The sequence below is a fragment of the Mixophyes fleayi genome, chromosome 4 (assembly GCF_038048845.1).
Source record: "Mixophyes fleayi isolate aMixFle1 chromosome 4, aMixFle1.hap1, whole genome shotgun sequence".
Lineage (NCBI taxonomy): Eukaryota > Metazoa > Chordata > Amphibia > Anura > Limnodynastidae > Mixophyes > Mixophyes fleayi.
Window position 1 is genome coordinate 246,621,003 of NC_134405.1, and position 19,965 is coordinate 246,640,967.

At 38.5% G+C, this 19,965-nt stretch overlaps 1 protein-coding gene across 1 annotated transcript in view; it reads right to left on the reverse strand.

The window, feature by feature from the left end:
• Positions 1-889: 889 nt before the first annotated feature.
• AFAP1L1 (actin filament associated protein 1 like 1) overlaps positions 890-19,965 on the reverse strand; it is a 52,618-nt gene continuing 33,542 nt past the window's right edge. Inside the window, exons 4-18 of the mRNA XM_075209619.1 lie at positions 18,868-19,056; positions 18,298-18,396; positions 17,629-17,840; positions 16,794-16,973; positions 16,128-16,208; positions 15,164-15,254; positions 13,651-13,803; positions 12,913-13,124; positions 10,595-10,740; positions 8,355-8,421; positions 7,717-7,831; positions 7,097-7,261; positions 5,419-5,591; positions 3,880-3,999; positions 890-2,883 (exon numbers count right to left, since the gene is read on the reverse strand). Of these exons, the coding sequence (XP_075065720.1) occupies positions 2,860-2,883; positions 3,880-3,999; positions 5,419-5,591; positions 7,097-7,261; positions 7,717-7,831; positions 8,355-8,421; positions 10,595-10,740; positions 12,913-13,124; positions 13,651-13,803; positions 15,164-15,254; positions 16,128-16,208; positions 16,794-16,973; positions 17,629-17,840; positions 18,298-18,396; positions 18,868-19,056 (2,027 nt within the window). The 3' untranslated portion in view covers positions 890-2,859. The remainder of the gene's footprint in view (positions 2,884-3,879; positions 4,000-5,418; positions 5,592-7,096; positions 7,262-7,716; positions 7,832-8,354; positions 8,422-10,594; positions 10,741-12,912; positions 13,125-13,650; positions 13,804-15,163; positions 15,255-16,127; positions 16,209-16,793; positions 16,974-17,628; positions 17,841-18,297; positions 18,397-18,867; positions 19,057-19,965) is intronic.

The window sequence follows — 19,965 nt, forward strand, 5'->3', positions numbered from 1 at the left end:
ACACTTAAACCCATAATTCCATGTCTACTTGGACCTTGGTCTTTTCATTGAACAATTGGTACATTTGCAGAACAATCTGAATAGGATACACTTGATCTAGTAAGCAAGCACAGAAAACAAATTGATTAATTAGGACTGTTCAATCTGGCTGCATTCATAGCAATAAAATGGTTCTCTTAAGCTGGGTACACACTACACGGTTTTCGTCCAATAATCGGCTCAAACAGCCGACATACGACCACTCGTTCAAAAGTCGGGTCAGTGTGTGCAGTGACACGATGGTCGAAAGTCTGCCCAAATGGACGATTATTGTCCTATTTGGTTGGTCGTACCGTTTAATATTTTCGTTCCAATCTCGTTTCCGCTGTGTAGTGTGTATAAACTTCTGACCGATCCACAACAGAGAGTATGAAATTACAGTCATTGCTCACGACAACATGGCTGTAAAAAGTCGCTAAAGGGACGTCCGCTCTTCCCTTTATCTTCTAAAACAAGGCTAGTGTATATGCAGTCCATGGACCGAGCAATCGGTCATGTAAAATCACATGTAAAATCGCTTGGCATAAAACGTTGGTCAAAATTTCTGTAGTGTGTACCCAGCTTTACTGAGCAATTGGTTCTCAATTACTGAGCAATCAAAGAGATCAAGTTTGGATGATAAGGAGAATTTTATTTAATATTTTGTGTATCACATACATACATAACCTCTTTTAGAATAGGATTGTGTTGTGCGTGGGCACCTTTAGACCAGCCTGCAGTCATGTCATGTAGACCACTGAGCAACTTCTCTTTATCTGTGGTCCTTCCCTAATACAGTTTGCCCACCCTTTCATTACCATTGAAAGAGTGGGTAGATAGCAGGAAAGAAATACACTGAACAAACATACAATTCTGTACATTGACGTTTTATTGAAAAAAAATGTTTTGTAAAGTGCATACAGCCTTTGTAAGATAGTGGCACAATATGCAGAAAGGAAACTTGCTATTGCATGTCCTTTTCCCTTACCTCTAAACCCAATAAGTATCTCACATCTTTCCCAGTCATCATCATCATTATTTATTTTAACAGTCAAGAGTCTTTACACCACAATTCTATGGTTATCAGGATTCGCTTTGTTTAAACACCAAACAAATGTAATATTTCAGCCACAGAGACTATGCTTCAAATAATACAGCCAACTATGATCCATAATCACATTACTTGAAGCTTGCTTACGTAACCTTCTACAATATTTCTGAACACATTTCAGACAGAATCGCACTTACAAAATCAATCAATGTTGTCTTGCCTTAAACCCGTTTTATATTTGTAGATTTGCTATGAAAGTCTTGATACAACACATTTTCAGTGATGCTTTATGAGAGTGCTTGGAATAATGGCAACTAGTTTGTGCTTTAAATCTGCATTACCACCTAATTAGCAGAACATTTTAGTTCACCACTCTGAAATGTTTAGGACAGAGGTGTGTGAACCAGGGAACCAATTAGAAGCCACAGTCAGAGATAGAAGCTTTGGATTCCAAAACAATTTCATCTCTGCAGGGTCATAATGCTCAGGTTTTTGGCTGGAGCTTGGAGACAAATCGCAGAGTCCTGAGAATAAAGCTGCCTAGAACAACCCCTCAAGCTTCAATGAATGATACCCTGGTTAGGGGGAGTTTTAACCCTACTGGACGTGACGCTTTTAGGAACAGTAATCTTCACATTACAAATGCTAGATAGGCCCAATAGAAAACTATACATTCTACTGTTAAACTTATGTATGTGACAAACTGGGAGATATAGAACATATCTTTTATTTAATTTAAGCATGCAGACAGAAGTATTGTACATCTGTCATTGTGTGGCCATTGAAGTAAATGAGGCCCTCCGAAGGTCTTGCAGTGGCTCTCTGCTTCTTTGACCACATACATGTTGCCCATTCCATTAAGAGTGCGCAACACAACACACACACCTGACAGTGCACAGCCTGGTTTTAGTATTGGACAATTTCAGCAGTATTGTCTTAATAGATTAGTTTATTTTGGAGACTTTAAAGGTTTCATTCACACCTAACTGGTTTGCAGATGGTAGTGGCTGAAAATGCATATTAACAATAGGCTGAATGGTTTTCTATGGGCTTATTCCCACCATTGCATTCTAAAATTAACAGTGTGTTCTAAATATTTAGAACGCAGCACGACCTGTTTCTTGTGCGTCAAGGCACGCTGCCAGTGCAAGATTGAACTGGTAAATAGCACAATGAAAACATCACTAAAACGTGCCTGTTAGTTTGGATGAGTTTTACCCAATGTCCCAGCTCCTCTCTGCTAACCAGTCCTACAGATTTGTTTCCATAATGGATCTGATTAAATGGGGTCTATCTTTTTATAATGACATTCTTTACCATTTTAGATCATCAGTATTGAAACAGGCTGTTGCTTACTAGAATTTACAATACTTATTTTCATAGTTTAGGCACCAGGCTCTTTCATCTTGGAAATCCAGTTTCATTAACTTGTCTTAACCATTACTAGTAGAACCTACATAAACTCTGCAGCATGTAGGACTCTAATAAAATTCCCACCATAAATGTCCAGATATTCCAAAATAAATGACAATTGTTTACAAGTCTTCCTTTCTTTTCTTCCTCTTGTATTAGGTTCGGTTGTAGTATAGCAACTGATTTTGTACATTTGTTTGAAATCTGTCCTGCCAGTGTAGTCCAGTGTTTATTTTCACGCTAGTCTCTCTAGACTTGGAGATAAGGCACATGTATTGGACATTCCCTGCAACCTCATATAAACCAGATGTTTCATTACAAAGACTGTCACAATGTGCCGCATCCTTGGTTCTCTATTTAGTCTGCTAGATGGTTTCTCATGGTTTCTTCATTTCCCATTCCTGGAAATAACAAAAAAAAATGTAACATACTGGTGCAATTTTATAAGTATAAGGCCAGGTCTGGCTATTAAACGCTTTTCTTAATAGCTTCATACTCCCGATAACCTGGTGTGATTAACCGAATTGGATACGCAAGTTAATTGCCTCTGCTTATTTGCTGTCTATATTTGACCTTTAGCTCTAAACCAGTGTCCAGAGTCCAGTCCTCAGGGAGCCCCATATGTTACTGAATGAGATATTGTAAAAAATCCACCTGTGGACTAATTATGTCACTTGTGATCTGGAAAATTGCACTGTTCGTGTTGTCCGAGGACTGAAATTGGGAAACCCTGCCCTACATTAACTACTGTTTTGGATTAGCAACTCAAAGCCCGATTGGCAAGTTAGACACCCCCTTATCCAATTTGATTGCATGTGTGTCCTGAAATGGACAGCATCCTTGACGGCATGTTGGTGAATGTGGATGAATGGATAGTACAAACAGGGCAAGTAATTTTATTCTTGTAACTGAAAAATAAACAAATTAGTTACAGAAAGAGGACCAACAGTAATTCTGGCCACGCAGAGTATAATCAGACTTCATTATTGGAATCCTTTACATCTCTGAGCAGTTTGGCTATACATTGGTAGGGACAAACTGCACAGTTCTGGTCAGACTAGTGTTCATATCTGAACATGCAGATGTTGGAGAAGGAACCACCAATCCTTCCCTTCCACTGGTTCAAACTCAATATGCTTAGACTTTGTGTATGATGGACCACACACTGTTGGTCAATTTGTCAACCAAAATGTCACTGTGTGTGGGTGGCTTATGTGAATTTGTTATATTTCTAATGAATCCCAGAGCAAAATCTTTAGCAACAAGTCCTCGTGGTATATACTAAAGACAGGATAGTACATTTGAACAAATATCCCATTTGCTACACTATTCACTTGTCATGGGGAATAATCCTTTTATATAGTTCTTCTAACAGCCGAAGATGGGACATGTCTTACCTTGGCTTTTTGTAGCACCTTTCCTTTGTTAGCTGTTGCTATGGATGGGGCTCTTCGTCTCAGCTCTGCTGCACTGTTGACAGGCACCTGGCGCTCAGTCTCTTGTTGGGTTTTGGGAGACTGAAAAAGATGGATGATTATTTAGTAATTACTTTGCCGTAACGAGGTAAGTACTTCTCTCACTTCTGCTTCCACGCTTCATAAACCTAATTAACTTATACAATCAGACTCCAAACCCCACAGTACATCAACAAACGTACCCATCACAATCTTAATATACCAACTATCCCACAACTACCAACACTGAAAACACTCACTCCCAGGACTCCTACCTGTAGTATTCAAACATCAGCTCTAGTGGATGATTTATTTTATTCAGGGTTATCAAACAAAATCAATACGCAAGTACTACATCCTCATCCCCTATACAATCTTGGTGTTTGCACAGAAAACTCGTTCTTTTGCATCCTTCATATCAGATATGACTTTTTACATTCCACTTCTCTTCCACAGTGGGGAACTGTTCAGTTCAGGGGACTTTAGACCAATACAAATATAAATTTGGATTAATTGTTCCTTTCCACTCCCTCATTACTTACCCTAACTAATAGACATTCATCCATATCTCTCCATCATGCACCTACTAATTTTATTCCTGTTCACTTTCAACGATCTTCTCTCCAAATTCCTCTTCTCTCTCTCTCTCCCTCTCCCCATCATCCTATTTCTCCCTCCCCTATTATGATTTCGTCTCCACTACTTCCCTCCTTGCTATTCTGCACAAGTGAACCATTTGTTTCCTGCACCCACCACACTCACCAGCCTACATTAAAAAAACAAACAAAAAACACACTAATTTATCCTCACAACCGCCCCAATGTCCACTCTAAGCCACACTCGCTCCTCTTGTTTCAGCTGTGCCCTCCTCTACTTAGAATATAAGCTCTCTAACAAGAAGGGTCCTCCATACCCTTTGTTTTCATGTTTATTTTGTCTATCTTGTATGTCACTGTTTTATGTATGTACTGTTTTCCCTACTGTACTACGCTGCAGAGCACTGTGGTGCTTTACAAATCTATGATAATAATAATTGATAGCAAATACAGAAGTCGAACGATTTCTATTCCTACATACTGAGAGACATCTATGAAAAGAGGTTTATAAGGTAAAGGTGGTGTTGCCTGATTTTGTATTTTTTCAAAGTCCATTTGGAAACTGAACGACAATATCTCACTGGTTGCCGTGGTAACATCACTTCTTGCTCCTGTTAATTGGCCTCTTATCAATTCCCATTTTCACTGTCAACAGGGCTCTTTGTCTATTAACAAATAAAGCCCTGTGTCCTATCATTGTACCATTAATACAATTTGGAAACCAAACATTGCTTACATCCAATCACGCACCTACCACACCACCTTAAGTACTTCCACAGGTTCACTGCTTGCTGGGCAGATACGCAAGATGACATGCGACACATATGTATATAAATCATGCAAAGGGCACTTTAGGCAAGCATGCAAAAATATCCTGAGTACTTGCCGAATTCTCCGCTTTGCCCGTCACTGCCAACCCAAGAGAGGGACCTCCAGCCAGAGACTTCTTCAGATTTTCCTTCACCTCTGAAAGCTGTAGCTCCAAGTCTACACGGCTCTTCTCATTGTCCTTGCATTGTTCCTCCAGGGCAGCCAACCGAGCCTCCACCTCCTGTTTGCCTGAGCACAAAGTGCAAGTACTGTGAATAATGTGTCTATATTATAGTAATATGGAACTGCCTGTATCATGTGTGGCATATAAACTCATGTGGGAGATAGACATGTATTATTAATATCCAATGCAACTATATCTATAATAGTATATTTTAGGGATTCTGCACGGATTACAAGTTCCTTTATTGTGTTAGGATTTCCTGTGATGCCAATAACATTAGCATCTTATAACTGTTGTAATATGTTTACAATACCACTAACGATGATGTACATTAGTGGAAATGCCATCACCATGCTATTGGAAACAGCATACTATGTCCTCAAAGCAATAGCATAACAACTACTCTAGGTTATGCAGACTAAAACAGAAAAATTGTACTTATAAGTGTAACACCGAAGCACATCGCTTAATGCAATAAATTTAAATAAGACATTCAAATTTTTAGTTACACTTAGGCATCTTCATCAGAAACTAGCTACACTATTGAATTGTATTCCCTCACTAGTATCTAATGACTAGCCATCAAAAATGTTTAGAAATGAGGTCCTCAGCCAGCAGAAGCATTGTAGTGGTAGTGTTACTGGCCAATGTTACACTATCACTGGACATTTCTGCTGCCTGGTTTCCCTTACTGGGAATACTGTGGTCACTACAGGGAATCATCATCATCGATTTATTTATATAGCGCCACTAATTCCATTACAGAGAACAGAGAACTCATTCACATCAGTCCCTGCCCCATTGGGGAGAGGGAGAGTGAGAGACTCTAGCGTCAATTTTGATACCAGCCAATTAAACTACTAGTATGTTTTTTTGGAGTGTGGGAGGAAACCAGAGCACCCGGAGGAAACCCACGCAAACACAGGAAGAACATACAAACTCCACACAGAAAAGGCCATAGCTGGGAATCAAACTCGACCCCAGTGCTGTGAGGCAGAAGAAGTGCTAACCACTAAGCCACCATGCTGGTTTGACAAGCCTACGATTCTGTTAAAGTGCAGTCAGTTTGCAGCTTTGCATCTGTCACTGTGCACATAAGCAATCTCTTTTGCTAGATTTTTGATCCTAAAAAACCTGACATTCCAAAATTTGAAAAACACACAAAATCATCATCCTCTATTTACTTATAAAGCATCACTAATTCTGCACCCTGTACAGAGAACTTACTCACATCAGTCCCTGCCCCATTGGAGCTTACAGTGTAAATTCCCTCACACACACACACACACACACACACACACACACACACACAGAATAAGGGCAATTTAATAGCAGCCAATTAACCTACTAGTATGTTTTTGGAGTGTGGGAGGAAACCCATGCAAACACGAGGAAAACATACAAACTATACACAGATAAGGTCATGGTCAGTAATCTAACTCATAAGCCCAGTGCTGTGAGGCAGAAGTGCTAGCCACTAAGCAACATTAAACCAACATAAAATTATGTTGCAAGGAAAAGCCTGTGTGACAGCTGCACTAGTGTGTAAATTCACAAATTATTTTTGTACCAGTGCTATTCTTCAGCATTTCCTTAAGCTCTCTCCGCTCCTTTCTCAGGGCTACCAGTTTGTTTCGGATGGCTTCTTTCTCCTTTTCCAGACGTTCCTTCTCCATCACGAACTTCCGTGCATCCTCTTCTGCTCTGGTTTTGCCATATTTGTACTGGTTAGCATCTGAAAGATTAAGTCTCACATATAATGCCCGATTGTACAGTTTAAATTAAGTATTAATGATATCACACAGAAGTAAGCAGGAGTACATATCTAAATGATGACATAATGAAGTTGTTACTTCTACTTTACTTTGAAAAATGCCTTTCTAGAAATGCTGCAGAGCATGGTCATGTGCTTTAAAGGGGCAATGTGAGACGGCAGCAGAATGTTGGCAATGAACGGGAAAAAAAAAAGTTATTGTAGCAAATGTCTAATTTAGTGGGTTTCTATGCTGCTGGTAGAAATAATCCTGGTACAACTGATACAGTATCTGCATATGCTACAATCAAATATACAAGCCGATATGAGTGATGAGAGGTGCACTGTTTCATTTGACACCTGAGGTGACAGAAAAGCTAGGTTCATCACAGCCATGTGTTGTGAAAATAGTTTAGTTCTGTAGGTTAAGCACTTACTTGATGCATGACGTTTGACCTTAATCTCAGGGTTCAACCGATGGGATTTCTCACTACAAGATGAGGCATGACGCTTGATTTGTGTTCCCCCCTGTGTGCGTTTAGGATCTTCCACCTGGAAACACAAACTTTGGTCAAAATTGTCCCCCACTTCCATAACTATGGCACAAATCTCCATATAGATAAACCACTGGTCACTGTATAAAATAGATGGATTAAATAATAATGGATTATAACGGTCTGTGTTCTGATTCAAAGAACTAATGGAAGTCACATATTCATTTTGTGGCTATTGCCTCCAAAGTATGATGGCGTTGTTGGTCATATATTTTTTTTTTTTTACTTAATTCAAATCAATAGAATACATTTGTCATTAATTTAATGTACTCTACAATTCTTGTTGACATTTTTTAGAAATATTGCCTCACAAAAATGTGAATGTTTAACAAGATGTGATTTCAAGGAAAGGCATTTGAAACCTCTGTGAATGAAGTGAAATAGCGTCCACTACTGGATATTCTGCAGAATGCACACAGTTATATAGACCATGTTTGCAGTTACACAAGTTGCAAAAAGACAATTCTAATTTGACCAAAGTTTTATTTGTATGAAAATAAAGCCAGAGAGTTGCACTTTACCTTTTCATAGGCCACATCATCATAGACTCGAGAGTCGCTACTGTCACTGTGTGAGGATTTTGCCCACCTGGCAGTAAGAAAAAAAAATGAGATGTTGTTAGCATACAGTATAGTAAATAGCAGTAGTTAAAGTCAATAACGGATAGCAGCATATCTTTTACATGACTGGAACAGGTCAAAGAATTGTGTTATCCAGACAAAAAAAAAATATAATAAAAAAAAACAAAAAACTGCTGTGTATAGACCTCAGTTAAAAAAACAAATCTGCCTGACCATAGACTTCTCTGATAGTGGACATCCCCTTCAAGACATTAGAAAACAGTTACATATTTCCAGCTCTGCATATAGGTGTTAAAAATATTCTAGACAGTTACTCATCAGCAGCTTCAAATGCATAAGTTGCACAGAGTTGCAACTTATCTCATCTTACCCTTATTGCCATATTCTAATTATTAGGGTTGAGAGGGTGCTCTTCCAACTAATAATCAACAGAAGAACAGGAAAAAAAAAAAGAAAAGAAAAAAGAAATAGTACTATAGGAAGGCACTTCAGTTCCATGAGGGAAATATTAAAAAAACATAGTATTTAATAAATTAAAATAATTAAAATATAAAATATTGGGACGGATATCTGACCATTATAAATATTTATTTTTGCAATAGTGAAATATTGTTAAAATATTTATAAAAGTGATAGAGATAGATAAATAAGTAAATTAAAATAATCTTTTTTTCAACCCCTAGGTGGAGCCAGCTTCAACAGGGTTAAATTGTAATAATTATTTCCTTTATTTTACTGACAACAAAATTGTATTAATAAAGTGTTGAAATGATCCAATATTTGTGTGTATTCCTTATTTCTTCACTACACATTCATATATCCCTCTATGGATTTCACACACTTTTCTGTCTATCTTGGGCCGCCTGGTGGTGAATTCACTGCAGGCCGAAATAGGCAGTGACATCACATATTACTTCATCCGGCCACGTCATTCATTAATAGAATATTGTACTACAAGCTGTAGTACAGTGTGAGGCAGGGGCACAATGCAATCATGGGACAGACATAACTGTTATTTGTTGCTTGTATTATTGCGATTTTATCCATCTATACATTCACACAAGCATAGGTACCCCATTATAATCAGCCAGGCAGATAAAAAAAAAGAAAAGAAAAAAAGTGCTGTAGGGAAAAGATATAACAAATAAAATACAATATAAAGTGAGGTTCGTTTTGTGTTGCATTATATATTTTAATTATTTAAGATTTATCATTTATAATAAAGTATTTCTGGGTTAAGCAACACTGAAATAGCACTGGCCCATATGCAGAGGCCCACCCTTAAAGCGTAGTTTTCAGTACAAAATATATTTATCAATATAAAAAAAAGGCTGTGTGCTTGCCCACTGGCTAAAGTCCGCCAGCCATCCCCTGCCATCAGAACAAACGTTAAGTATTTATGTATAGTACAAAAGTATGCTTTTACTCCTAAAAATGTTGTTACTGTTTTGTAATTCTAACATTCAGGATAGTTTCTTTCAAGATTCAAATTTTGGAAAGCAGTTTTTGATTACAGGTCTTTACTACTATAATACTGACTTGTGTTTCTATTTTTCGTTACATAACTAATAGAGCTTAAGGTACGCTTTGGTGAATATTAAATTGAATATTAAAACTACTCAAGAATGGATTGCCAAGATCAACTACAGGGAATGTACATTTTAACTATCCTATTAGATATGGTTATTGAATTTATTTTACCATCAAAAGGTAGGTGGGTATTAGGCCAATATTGGTTTCACATAGAGATACATACACTTTAAAAACCTCTGTCTTGCATGTCTTTGAGATAAGTAATTTGGTTTACAGTATTTTATATAGAATGTATTTATTTACATTTTGTTTATTTTTTTTCCTATCTTCAGATTAGCGCAATCTGTCTGATCACTCTGAGCCTGGGATCAGATTTCCATGAAAGGAGTCTACATGATTACTCTTGCTATGGATTAGTTCATTGGTTATTGTAGGACTGTCTTGACGAAAGTGCTTATTATTGCCCTGAAATTTGTACGTTATGTCTAAATAAAAGTTTTTTGTATCCTCTGGCGTGCTATGTGTTTGTCATCGTTTCTGGAGCCACTGGCAGCAATTTTCTCCTGCAGCGTGTGTGTAAGGAGCATTTCTGATGTAAAGAGGGCGGGTGTTTTCTATTTATCAATACTAGTCAGCAAACAACTTACATAAAAGAGTGGCGTACAGCAGTAACAATGTTGGCTATTGTTTCCACATCAACGTAGTCGTAGTGCAGGGCCTCTGGTCTGGTTTTGGAGCCTGTCTGAGCAAGTAGCAGCCCCAGCCATCTGCCCATCTCTTCAGAACAGCTAGCCTGCAATTAGAGAAAGAGATAAACCCATAAGAGATATCCTTGGGTCTGGAAGTATGATGCTGCACAATGAAGTACCCTGGCATCAATATTTACTTCTGAATCATGGTCCAAGGAGACAAACTATAATGACACATATCAGGCAACAGATGTAATTGAGGATTATACCCTCTGCTGTTAAACGCTACTAAATTTGCTGGCACTATATAAATAAATGATGATGATATCCTTTAAGAACCTCACCTACTTTCTATTATGTTGCTAGTAAGTCCGCTTGTAGAGCTCACCATTTAGTACAGTTCCATTGTTTTCTTTCTGCTGCAGAACCAACTTCTCACCTCCCAGAGCTCTCCTATTAATCTTATTGAGATATAATAATCCCCCCCCCCCCCCCAAATTTTTGGGGACAAAAATAAAATTATTAAATTTTGGGACCATTAGATATTAAATTACAGGCACATGAAACTCATGATGTCAATCATTTTTTGTCCCCCCTACCTTACCTAGAGGGCCAGACCCAATGCTGAGTAGGCTGGGCTGTTAGGTGAATGTAGTGGAAGTGGTAAAACCAGATGTTTCACATATGGTTTTACATGTGGCCATGTGGACTAAACCACATAAGGTTTATAGACCCCTAAACCTCAACACTGAATGTGGCATGGACTTCAAACAGCAGTTTGCTCTGAAAACCATATGTATTGCTGTTTGCAAACTAATTAGTCAGTCACCCCCATAACTTCCATTTACCTGCAGCCAATCACATCGCGTCCAGTGTGGGAAACCTCTTGTGACGAGAGGCTAAGAGGAGTTCTGGCTATTTAAGTTCACTTTAATTCTGTGACTGGGCTCTGAACATAGCAGTTTGCATCATCTTAAAAATGTGTTTTTGTTGTTTTTTTTTCCAGTGGATTACAAGTTATCTTACTTGGATTACCCCCTGAACTAAATAAAGATTTAGTTTGGCTTTCCCTTTGAATTACAAATTAGGAACATTTTCCTTTAAACTAAAGAAAACAAAAACAAACATAAACAACACCCATTGAATAATGGCATTGAGTTTAAGTGGTGGGGAGTGTTTTTAAACTTTTATTTTTTGTTGTTTTTAAATTTTATATAATATATTTGTATAATAGGCAAGGGTCTTTTCCCCATTACCTTGGTATGCATAGACCACTGCAGGTAGTCTCTGAGGTTAAGTGGGGCTGCCCATATTTACTACCTATGGGCCTACAGCCCTACTGACAGAGGTATCAGAGGGTTTCCTTACTGTTGTGTGACCAGCCCACCCTGAGGCTGGATTCCACTTTAGCAGACCCATCCCCTGGTTTAAGTGGGGAACAGTCTAGGCTGTATATCTCTGATAATGGATTTTTAGAGAGAGGGGCACTATGGGTTTCTTTTTTTCTCTTTTAAATTATTTATTTGCTAGCAGCTATTTTGCCATTAAACACCATATAAGTGAATGGGATACTGAAATCATTGGGAAAAATGCCACATATTGTTCCAAATGCATGAAGAGCACATCAACTATGGGTATACTACATATCATTTATATATGTTTACACAGATGGTATGCGCTTATGTATTTATATACAAAACACAATGGGTGGGTAACTTGTCTTGGACCCAAAGGATCATTTGATCTCACTGAAGACTCTAGCCGGTATCTTTAGGTTTCAAGCTGCAGGCTTTCAGTCTGGGTAAGAGCTGCTATTACAATCATGTTTTTTCCTGAAGTCCAAGGGAACCAATTCTACTGCTGATATATACAGTAGACAAGAAGCCCCATCGTCAGTGCTTATGGTCTAAGGTTTTTAGCAACATAAGTTTGTTTACCACTGAAATTATACTTCTATTATATCAGACTACTTTCAGTTAAGAATTTATGTCAAGCATACTGCTATAATCTATGAGCAGTCATGGTTTCAGTTAAATCAGCAATCCTACATCATTTGGTATTGCAGACATGAGAAATTTTGTGTTGCTTTTAGCAGGATGTCCCACATAAGTTGAGTTTATATCAAAGCTACATAAGGGGTACATATACCACGTATTACTAGTGGCTCTAGGCATTCTTCCATCCATAAACACCAGACATATTTTCTTCAACAGAAACATCATCGATGAACTACAATTACCATAAATACCAGCACAATGTTAGAACGGGATACATGCCTCAAACACAGAGACTTCTTTACTTTGACGTAGGATTCGGAAAGCAAATGGGTGCTTGGGTCCAAATCCTGGGGCCACCTCACAGCCACGAAGTGCAATGGAGTTAACATGAGTTCGTAGATCATTACGGTCCTTGTGCAAATAGAGTGTTTGTCCCTTTAAACGACACCAGCGCTCCTTCCAGCTCTGGTTAACAAGCACATTCAGGAAGCCTATGGTAGACAAACGTTCATAAATGGTGTAATGATATTGTATCCTTGTCAATTTTAAATATCAGTAAAAATAAAAAAATAGCTACATGAAAAACCAAGAGCATAAAAAATAATAAAGAAACATAAATGATCTTTTAGAGGACATTTTATCCATACCATTCAGTTAAGTTCCACCTGTCCAGAAAGCCTGTCAAATCACAAGGTAAATCAGACTTTATATATTATTTAAACTTAAAGGAGATGTCCAGTCTATTTTAGTTTTAGACAGTATCCCCAATTAATAACAATTTATAAGCTCTAATATAGTAAAAAAAGGATAGGAAATTGGTTCAATATTGCAGTAGTGTCCGGCTTGGCCATGCACCTGTTTGAGGAGGGTGATATTGCACCTATTCATTTTGCTGTATGTTACTTTGATGTTTCACTGCCAGCTTCTTAAAATTGCAAAAGCTCAAAATGTAGTATTTACATAAAAGTAAATGCAGGCCAGAGGGAAGAGATCACGTGTAGCCCTTGTAATACTCACCACAGCAGGGGACGTCTTCATCTGTGGATGAGGTGTGCTGTTCCTCCGCAGAAGCCTTCTTCTTAGAGAAACTAATTATCCTTGTAATTTTCTTCCCTGCAGCCCGACTCATGGAACCTTTCAGCTCAGCCAGACCACTCCTCCGACACTTCACTGAGGGCAATATGAATGCTTATAAATATAGGTCCCAAGAGAACTGATCTCCATTGTACACCATACTAGTGATTCTAAGGAATATTAGATGTCTGCAAGCTGATAGATTTTACAACAGACATGTAAGTCTTTAACTTTTTTCCCAGAAGTTAATTCCGAAGGGGTGAAGTCCCTACAACAATGCATGGGATAATGCACTCCTACTGTAAATTATAAATATTTAGAATTAAGCAAGGAGTTCTGGAACCATATAAGAACAGGAGCCCCAGGCAGAGTGCTTTTATACATTTAGCGGGTATCTGAGGTAACTTCCAATATCCGTAATTATTTTTCAGAATACACATTAATATAAATTAACAAAATCCACACTGAATGACACACACAGACTGACAAACAGACACTGACCACCACCAACTGTTAACTTTGCTGCTGTTCTTTGTGGGGCCGACGTGACTCCACTGTCGCTGTCACCTGCTCTCGTGTTAGGGCCGCAGCAATAGTGAAGTCCGAGGATGCGGCCTGTACGAAGACACAGAAAGTCATGTCTCTTCACGATTCTTAGTACAGGTCACATCCTCAGACTCTGGAGCTGCCACGGCCAATTTAGAGGGGAGGTTTTATTTATTTTTTTAGTATTTGTTTTGTTTTTCTTTTAACTTGTTTCCTTACTAGAAGACCTTTTTGACCATTCATTTTAAAATCCCATTCATTTCCATATGATAATCATATACTAATCTGCCATCTGGTCCTCAAGACTGCATAGCTTTTTGTGGACAAAAATTATATTTCTTGGTGTAAGTGAGCAAGAAAAGTACAGCTGACTTGTGCACCTGTGCAGATGCAAAGACAGCATGAAATTAGTTTATTAAAGCAGCTTTCCCAGTAGGTTGTTTTTAACTTTAAATAGTAAGTTTAATGCCTTTTTTAAGCATGCACCAGAGTCCTTTTTCTTACCTATACTCCTACAAATCATTATGTCCTTTTCAAACCTCTGGTTGGCAAACAAATATGTCTGACCATTAATCTGCTAAACAGATACACAGCTCTCAGCATGTCATGTGATGGCAGAAGGGGAGGGAGAAGGATGTCAAAGTGCAGACAGAGTCCAGTGGAGCAGTATATCATGTAGCATGCGACTGTGGTTGCTATGGTAGTCTAGGATTATAAATCATTAATACCCGGAAGACTTCTTACCACCTGCCACATGTTAAAAATAAATAATTAAATTGTTTGATGTGATTGCTGCATTAACTTTGTATAGGAACAAAAATAAAAAATAAAGTTGATACAATTATGAGTGTGGATTTGGAGTTGAGAAAAAGACCATTTTATCTCACATGATCGTAATAAGAGGACTCACAAGTGTCCCTATTTTCTTTGCCACTGCTGGGGGAGCTGTTGTCTCCATTTGCAGCACTGTCAGAGTCTGATGTCTTGTCATGGGATAGTCTCTGTAGAAAAATAAACAGGTCATAAATGACTGAGATGAATACAAAAATGGCACAGATTCTTTATTACTTTCTTGCTCTTAAATAATTCAATGTTAGATGGCCCGGTAATTTCAGGCCCCCTTCCTTCTTCTTCCTTGCTTCTGATTATATACCAAACCATTTGAACTGCATGGTAATGATTAAAAGGACCCCCCCATGCTAGCTCTATTATCACGATACCACTGCAGTTTGGAGTCACATGGGTTTACAAACTTCATAGTTTATTTATATAGCACCACCAAATACGCAGCACTGTACAGTAATATTTGTCATTCACAGTCGTAATAATTTATATTAATAAGCTTACAGTCTAAATTCCCTAACACACAGACACATGGGTTAATTTTATCAGCAGCCATTTAACCTACCAGTGTGTATTGGGAGTGAGGGAGGAAACCAGAGCACCTGGAGGTAACCTACACAAACACGGTGAGAATATACAAACTCCATACAAATAAGGTCTTGGTCGGGAATTAAACTGATGACCCCAGTGCTGTGGGGTAGAAATGTAACCGCTGTGCCACAGAAAACTCAAAATGTAGTTTTGTATGAAATCTTCCTAGCCCAACCTGATCCCTGAAGGTAGGAGTGAGGAGTCCAGAGATATCTGGCTCAGCTGACCCAGTGCTGTCAAACAGGCAGCATGTTCTCCACTGACAACATGCTGCCAGTGGGATCATGCAGGGGAACGGCAGATGTGGGTGGTGCATCCAGTAGCCTGAACGCCGAACCCGGGCATCAGGCTGCACTTAGAATATTAACATGTACAAAATAAATAAGCAGGATTCTGATCAAATTTATCCTCTTCACTGAGATGTCTTAAGAGGGTCTCACCTTGTCCAGATCTAGTCTATGCCTCAGTGCTGGCGATGCAGAAAGCTGCATTGTGCTTGGGCTGTTGGCTTCCTTAATCACCTGCATGAAGATGGTTGTATAGAAATAAATAACATCGATCACAACATAGAGTAACAATATCTTACAATGACAACATAACATTCCTTCCTTAATTTAGTTCAGTACCATATGGACAGGAGATGTAAGCATATTCACGGTGCATAGAGAAAGAGGTCATTGAATAGAATTATTTAATATTTTCTTCAGTAGTATAAATAATTCATATAGGAAACTAATACTGTTTCTTCGGTGGCCTTCCTTTACTTATATTCTTTTACATTGTATCAACTACTGAAAATCAAGTTACTCATAAGAGTCGATTCTCATATGTATTTGTAGTAACAGCAGTATGTGGTAGGTATTCCACAGTAAGACGCAGATCATAGCACTATATGTAAATATAAATCTACAACATTTTATTCAACTATATTGTCCCATCTGATCTACCAAAACACAAATCTTGGTTTACTACAGATTCATTTCGGCTATAACAGTAACACAAATACAATGCATTTTCCATTAACAATTAACTGTCAATTTCTTAGCTACCAGTAACTCCCATCCATACAAATATCCTGTGTGACTGATGGATTTCAGTGTCCTTACCCTCATCCATTCTTCAGCCTGCTCCCGACTCTGAACCGCCAACACCAGAATCTCAGAATTAGGGAGGCAGAAGCGCAGCTCGTGCTTCTTACGGCGCCCATCCTTGGGAACATACGTGACACTGCACAGGGCCAAAGGTATCTCCAAGTGAGGATGATGGTCTTTAGAGCTCTTATAACACTGTGGAAAAACAATGTTACATGGCAGAATTACTGGGATGCCGACACACGTTCCCATAACGCATAATTATTGTAGCTGGCTTGTTTTCTCATCGGAGTGCTAATCTGTACCATTTATGGATAATGGAGAGACTAGTAGAACAACAACAACAAGACAGGAGGGTTATTCTATCACAGTTGTGAGCACATGCAGCACAACCATTGTACCTGGACAATGACCAATTAAATCACTTTTTATTTTAAATCGTGCCAGAACACGCCATTGTATCTACCAAGCATATAAGTACATTTGTAAATTTAAATATTGTATGTAAGGCTGGTTACCCATTGGCATTAAGAAAATTACTGCATTAAATATGTAGTGTTCAACCCGCACTTAGACCAGTGATTGTAGCCCCTCCTTAAAACACCTAGTTCACATTCTCACAGTTGCAAGTTTTTCCATCCCGGTGGCCACAAGAGTGTAGATACAGGAAATCCCTTCTGGCGGTCAAAGTATTTAGATAACATTAGACGTAACAGAAAAGATCCCCTTCCTTCCTTCCTACTCTTACAAATCAGTGTATTTGTTTTATTCATTCAATATCTTTACCCATGAGTGTACCTTTCACCACTTGTTTTATTACGTAAGAAAGTAAAGAATTAATTTCTCTTACCAATAGTTTATTGTCTCGAATGAGTGTCAGCTGCTTGGCCCATTGTCCAAAGCGTTTCTTTCGCAGGAGAAATGCACAGATTCTGCTGTCCCGAACCAGGTGCAGAGAGGCCTCCTGTGAGGGCCACTGATGCATTAAGCGCTGAGCTTTACTCTCTTCATCTTCCTCATCGTAGGACTCATAGGAGCTGCTCAGACCATCAGACTCATTATCTACGCATAAAGAAACACACTTCGTGCACTTAATATGTGTGTGTTGTACCCCATAGTATCAAATCAAATATTAGCTTTCATCAGACTAACTTCTCTAAACTGATCAAAGATTATGGGGCATATTTATCATAGGGCTCCTCACCCTATAGATCATGGGCACACTGCCAGCAGTAGCTAAAAACGTTAACCCATATATTGTAAATTAAAATTCAATCTGTCTGCATTACTATATGTGTCCTAAAATGTTGTATATTAAAAATTGTTCAAAAGATGGGGTTGAAAAAGTAGTAAAATGGATTTATACTATGGGAGGCATGGTCTAATCCTGATCTGTCCAACTGTGGATCCAAGACCACCCAAGAACTTATATTTCCAGATTCTTAAAGAAGTTGGTCTGCAATTTATTGTTACCTACACAAAGGGAGAAATGACAGAAATAGTTTATTATGTGACTTACAGGAGTGCTTCTGTTCTCCGTTAATCTGGGTCAGAGGGTAATTATTATCCGCTTCCTCATAATATCCATCTTCTATGGAATTTGGGGGACTGGTGCTATCTGAGCAATACAGAAAGACACACCAGAAAGAGAACATTTATATTTCATATTACACACACACATATACATACATATATTTTACATATGATGGAACATTATATATTACATAAATGCTGTCAGTTTATTGCGTCTAAGTAAAAGCACCATTAACAATGAAATGTATTGCATACTGTATAGGATCATGCAGTTTAATGACATTGTGCTATACATAATCTTATGCTGACTGCACACACTGCAAAATCAGGTAATTTGCTCAATATTGCAGAGTGACCCCCAAGACGTGGCAATGCCAGTTAACCACCCGATCAAAATAGATTGTAGAATTATTGGATATATTGATAAAAGACTTATCTTCACACTAACTGGCCAGATGACTGGTTATCATCAAATTTGCCCACCAAATTGGACACTGGCTCTGTCCGAAACGTGCCATGTGTGGCTGGCTTAGCAAAAAAGCCAGGGGTTACTTACTGCGAGATGTGATATACTCTGTGGATTTCCCTGGTCCAAGGGGCACAGCCTCTTCATAGTAATCCTCTGGGGGTGGAGTGGTGGGTAGAGGTGGTGGAGGGGCACAAGGTGCTGGTGGGGGTGGAGAAGACTGGCTCTCTGTCTCTCTATAATCATCCTGACTATCTCTTAAATCTTGCAGGTCACAGTCTGTATGAAAATAAAAACCCAGAATTAGAGCCATTGACAATTTATCTTACAAATAACATCAGTTGGACACTGAAAGGACATAACCTCTAAAACCAAACTTTCCAGTTATGGGAGCAGTGCCCACTAAGGATTTACAATTATAAAGAACAAAAGCTTCACAAACAAGTGTTACCAACATACTTAACATTTAGTGACTGGCAACACAGTCTTTACATAAAGGTTTAACAAGAATGACTCACACAATAATGACGACACGGATGTGACTAAAACAGAATTGTGTTAGGGTGGCCTGATTGTAAAGTAAATCAGTCTACTGACGGGCATCTTTTCCTCCAGCATTGATGTTTTAAAGAACAGAAAGATGGGTGTTATTGTCTTGGTGACAAATGAACAGTCCACCTCACACAGAGCAGATGTTATGGGTTTCACACTTGGAATACAACTTTCTTTGTTGAAGAAGGTCCTGCCACACACATCTAGAGGTACAGTCCAGACATGTGCTTGTGGTACCCAGGAGAGAGGCTATATAAACGGTCTGCTTCATGATCATCATCCCTTATGATATTTCTTGAATACAAAATGCATTTAATCTATAAATCAAAACTATATGCAGATAATAGTTACAATTAGGAACTTTATGCAAATATTAAAAAGTACAACTAGTTTTGGTGTGTCACCATCTTTAAATATCCTGCCACCTGTGTTTAAAAAAAGGTGACACACCAAAACCATTTGCACTTTACAATACAGTTAATTTTTTAAATCCTTATCCAGGAACGTAACTCAACAATTGTAGGCCCCATAGCAAAAGTGTTTTAAGGGACCCCATGTAAATAACCCTCCCCCCCACAAAAAAAACCCACACACATGGAGATTCCACAGTGGGGGTGCACCTTTGCCTTTATCTAA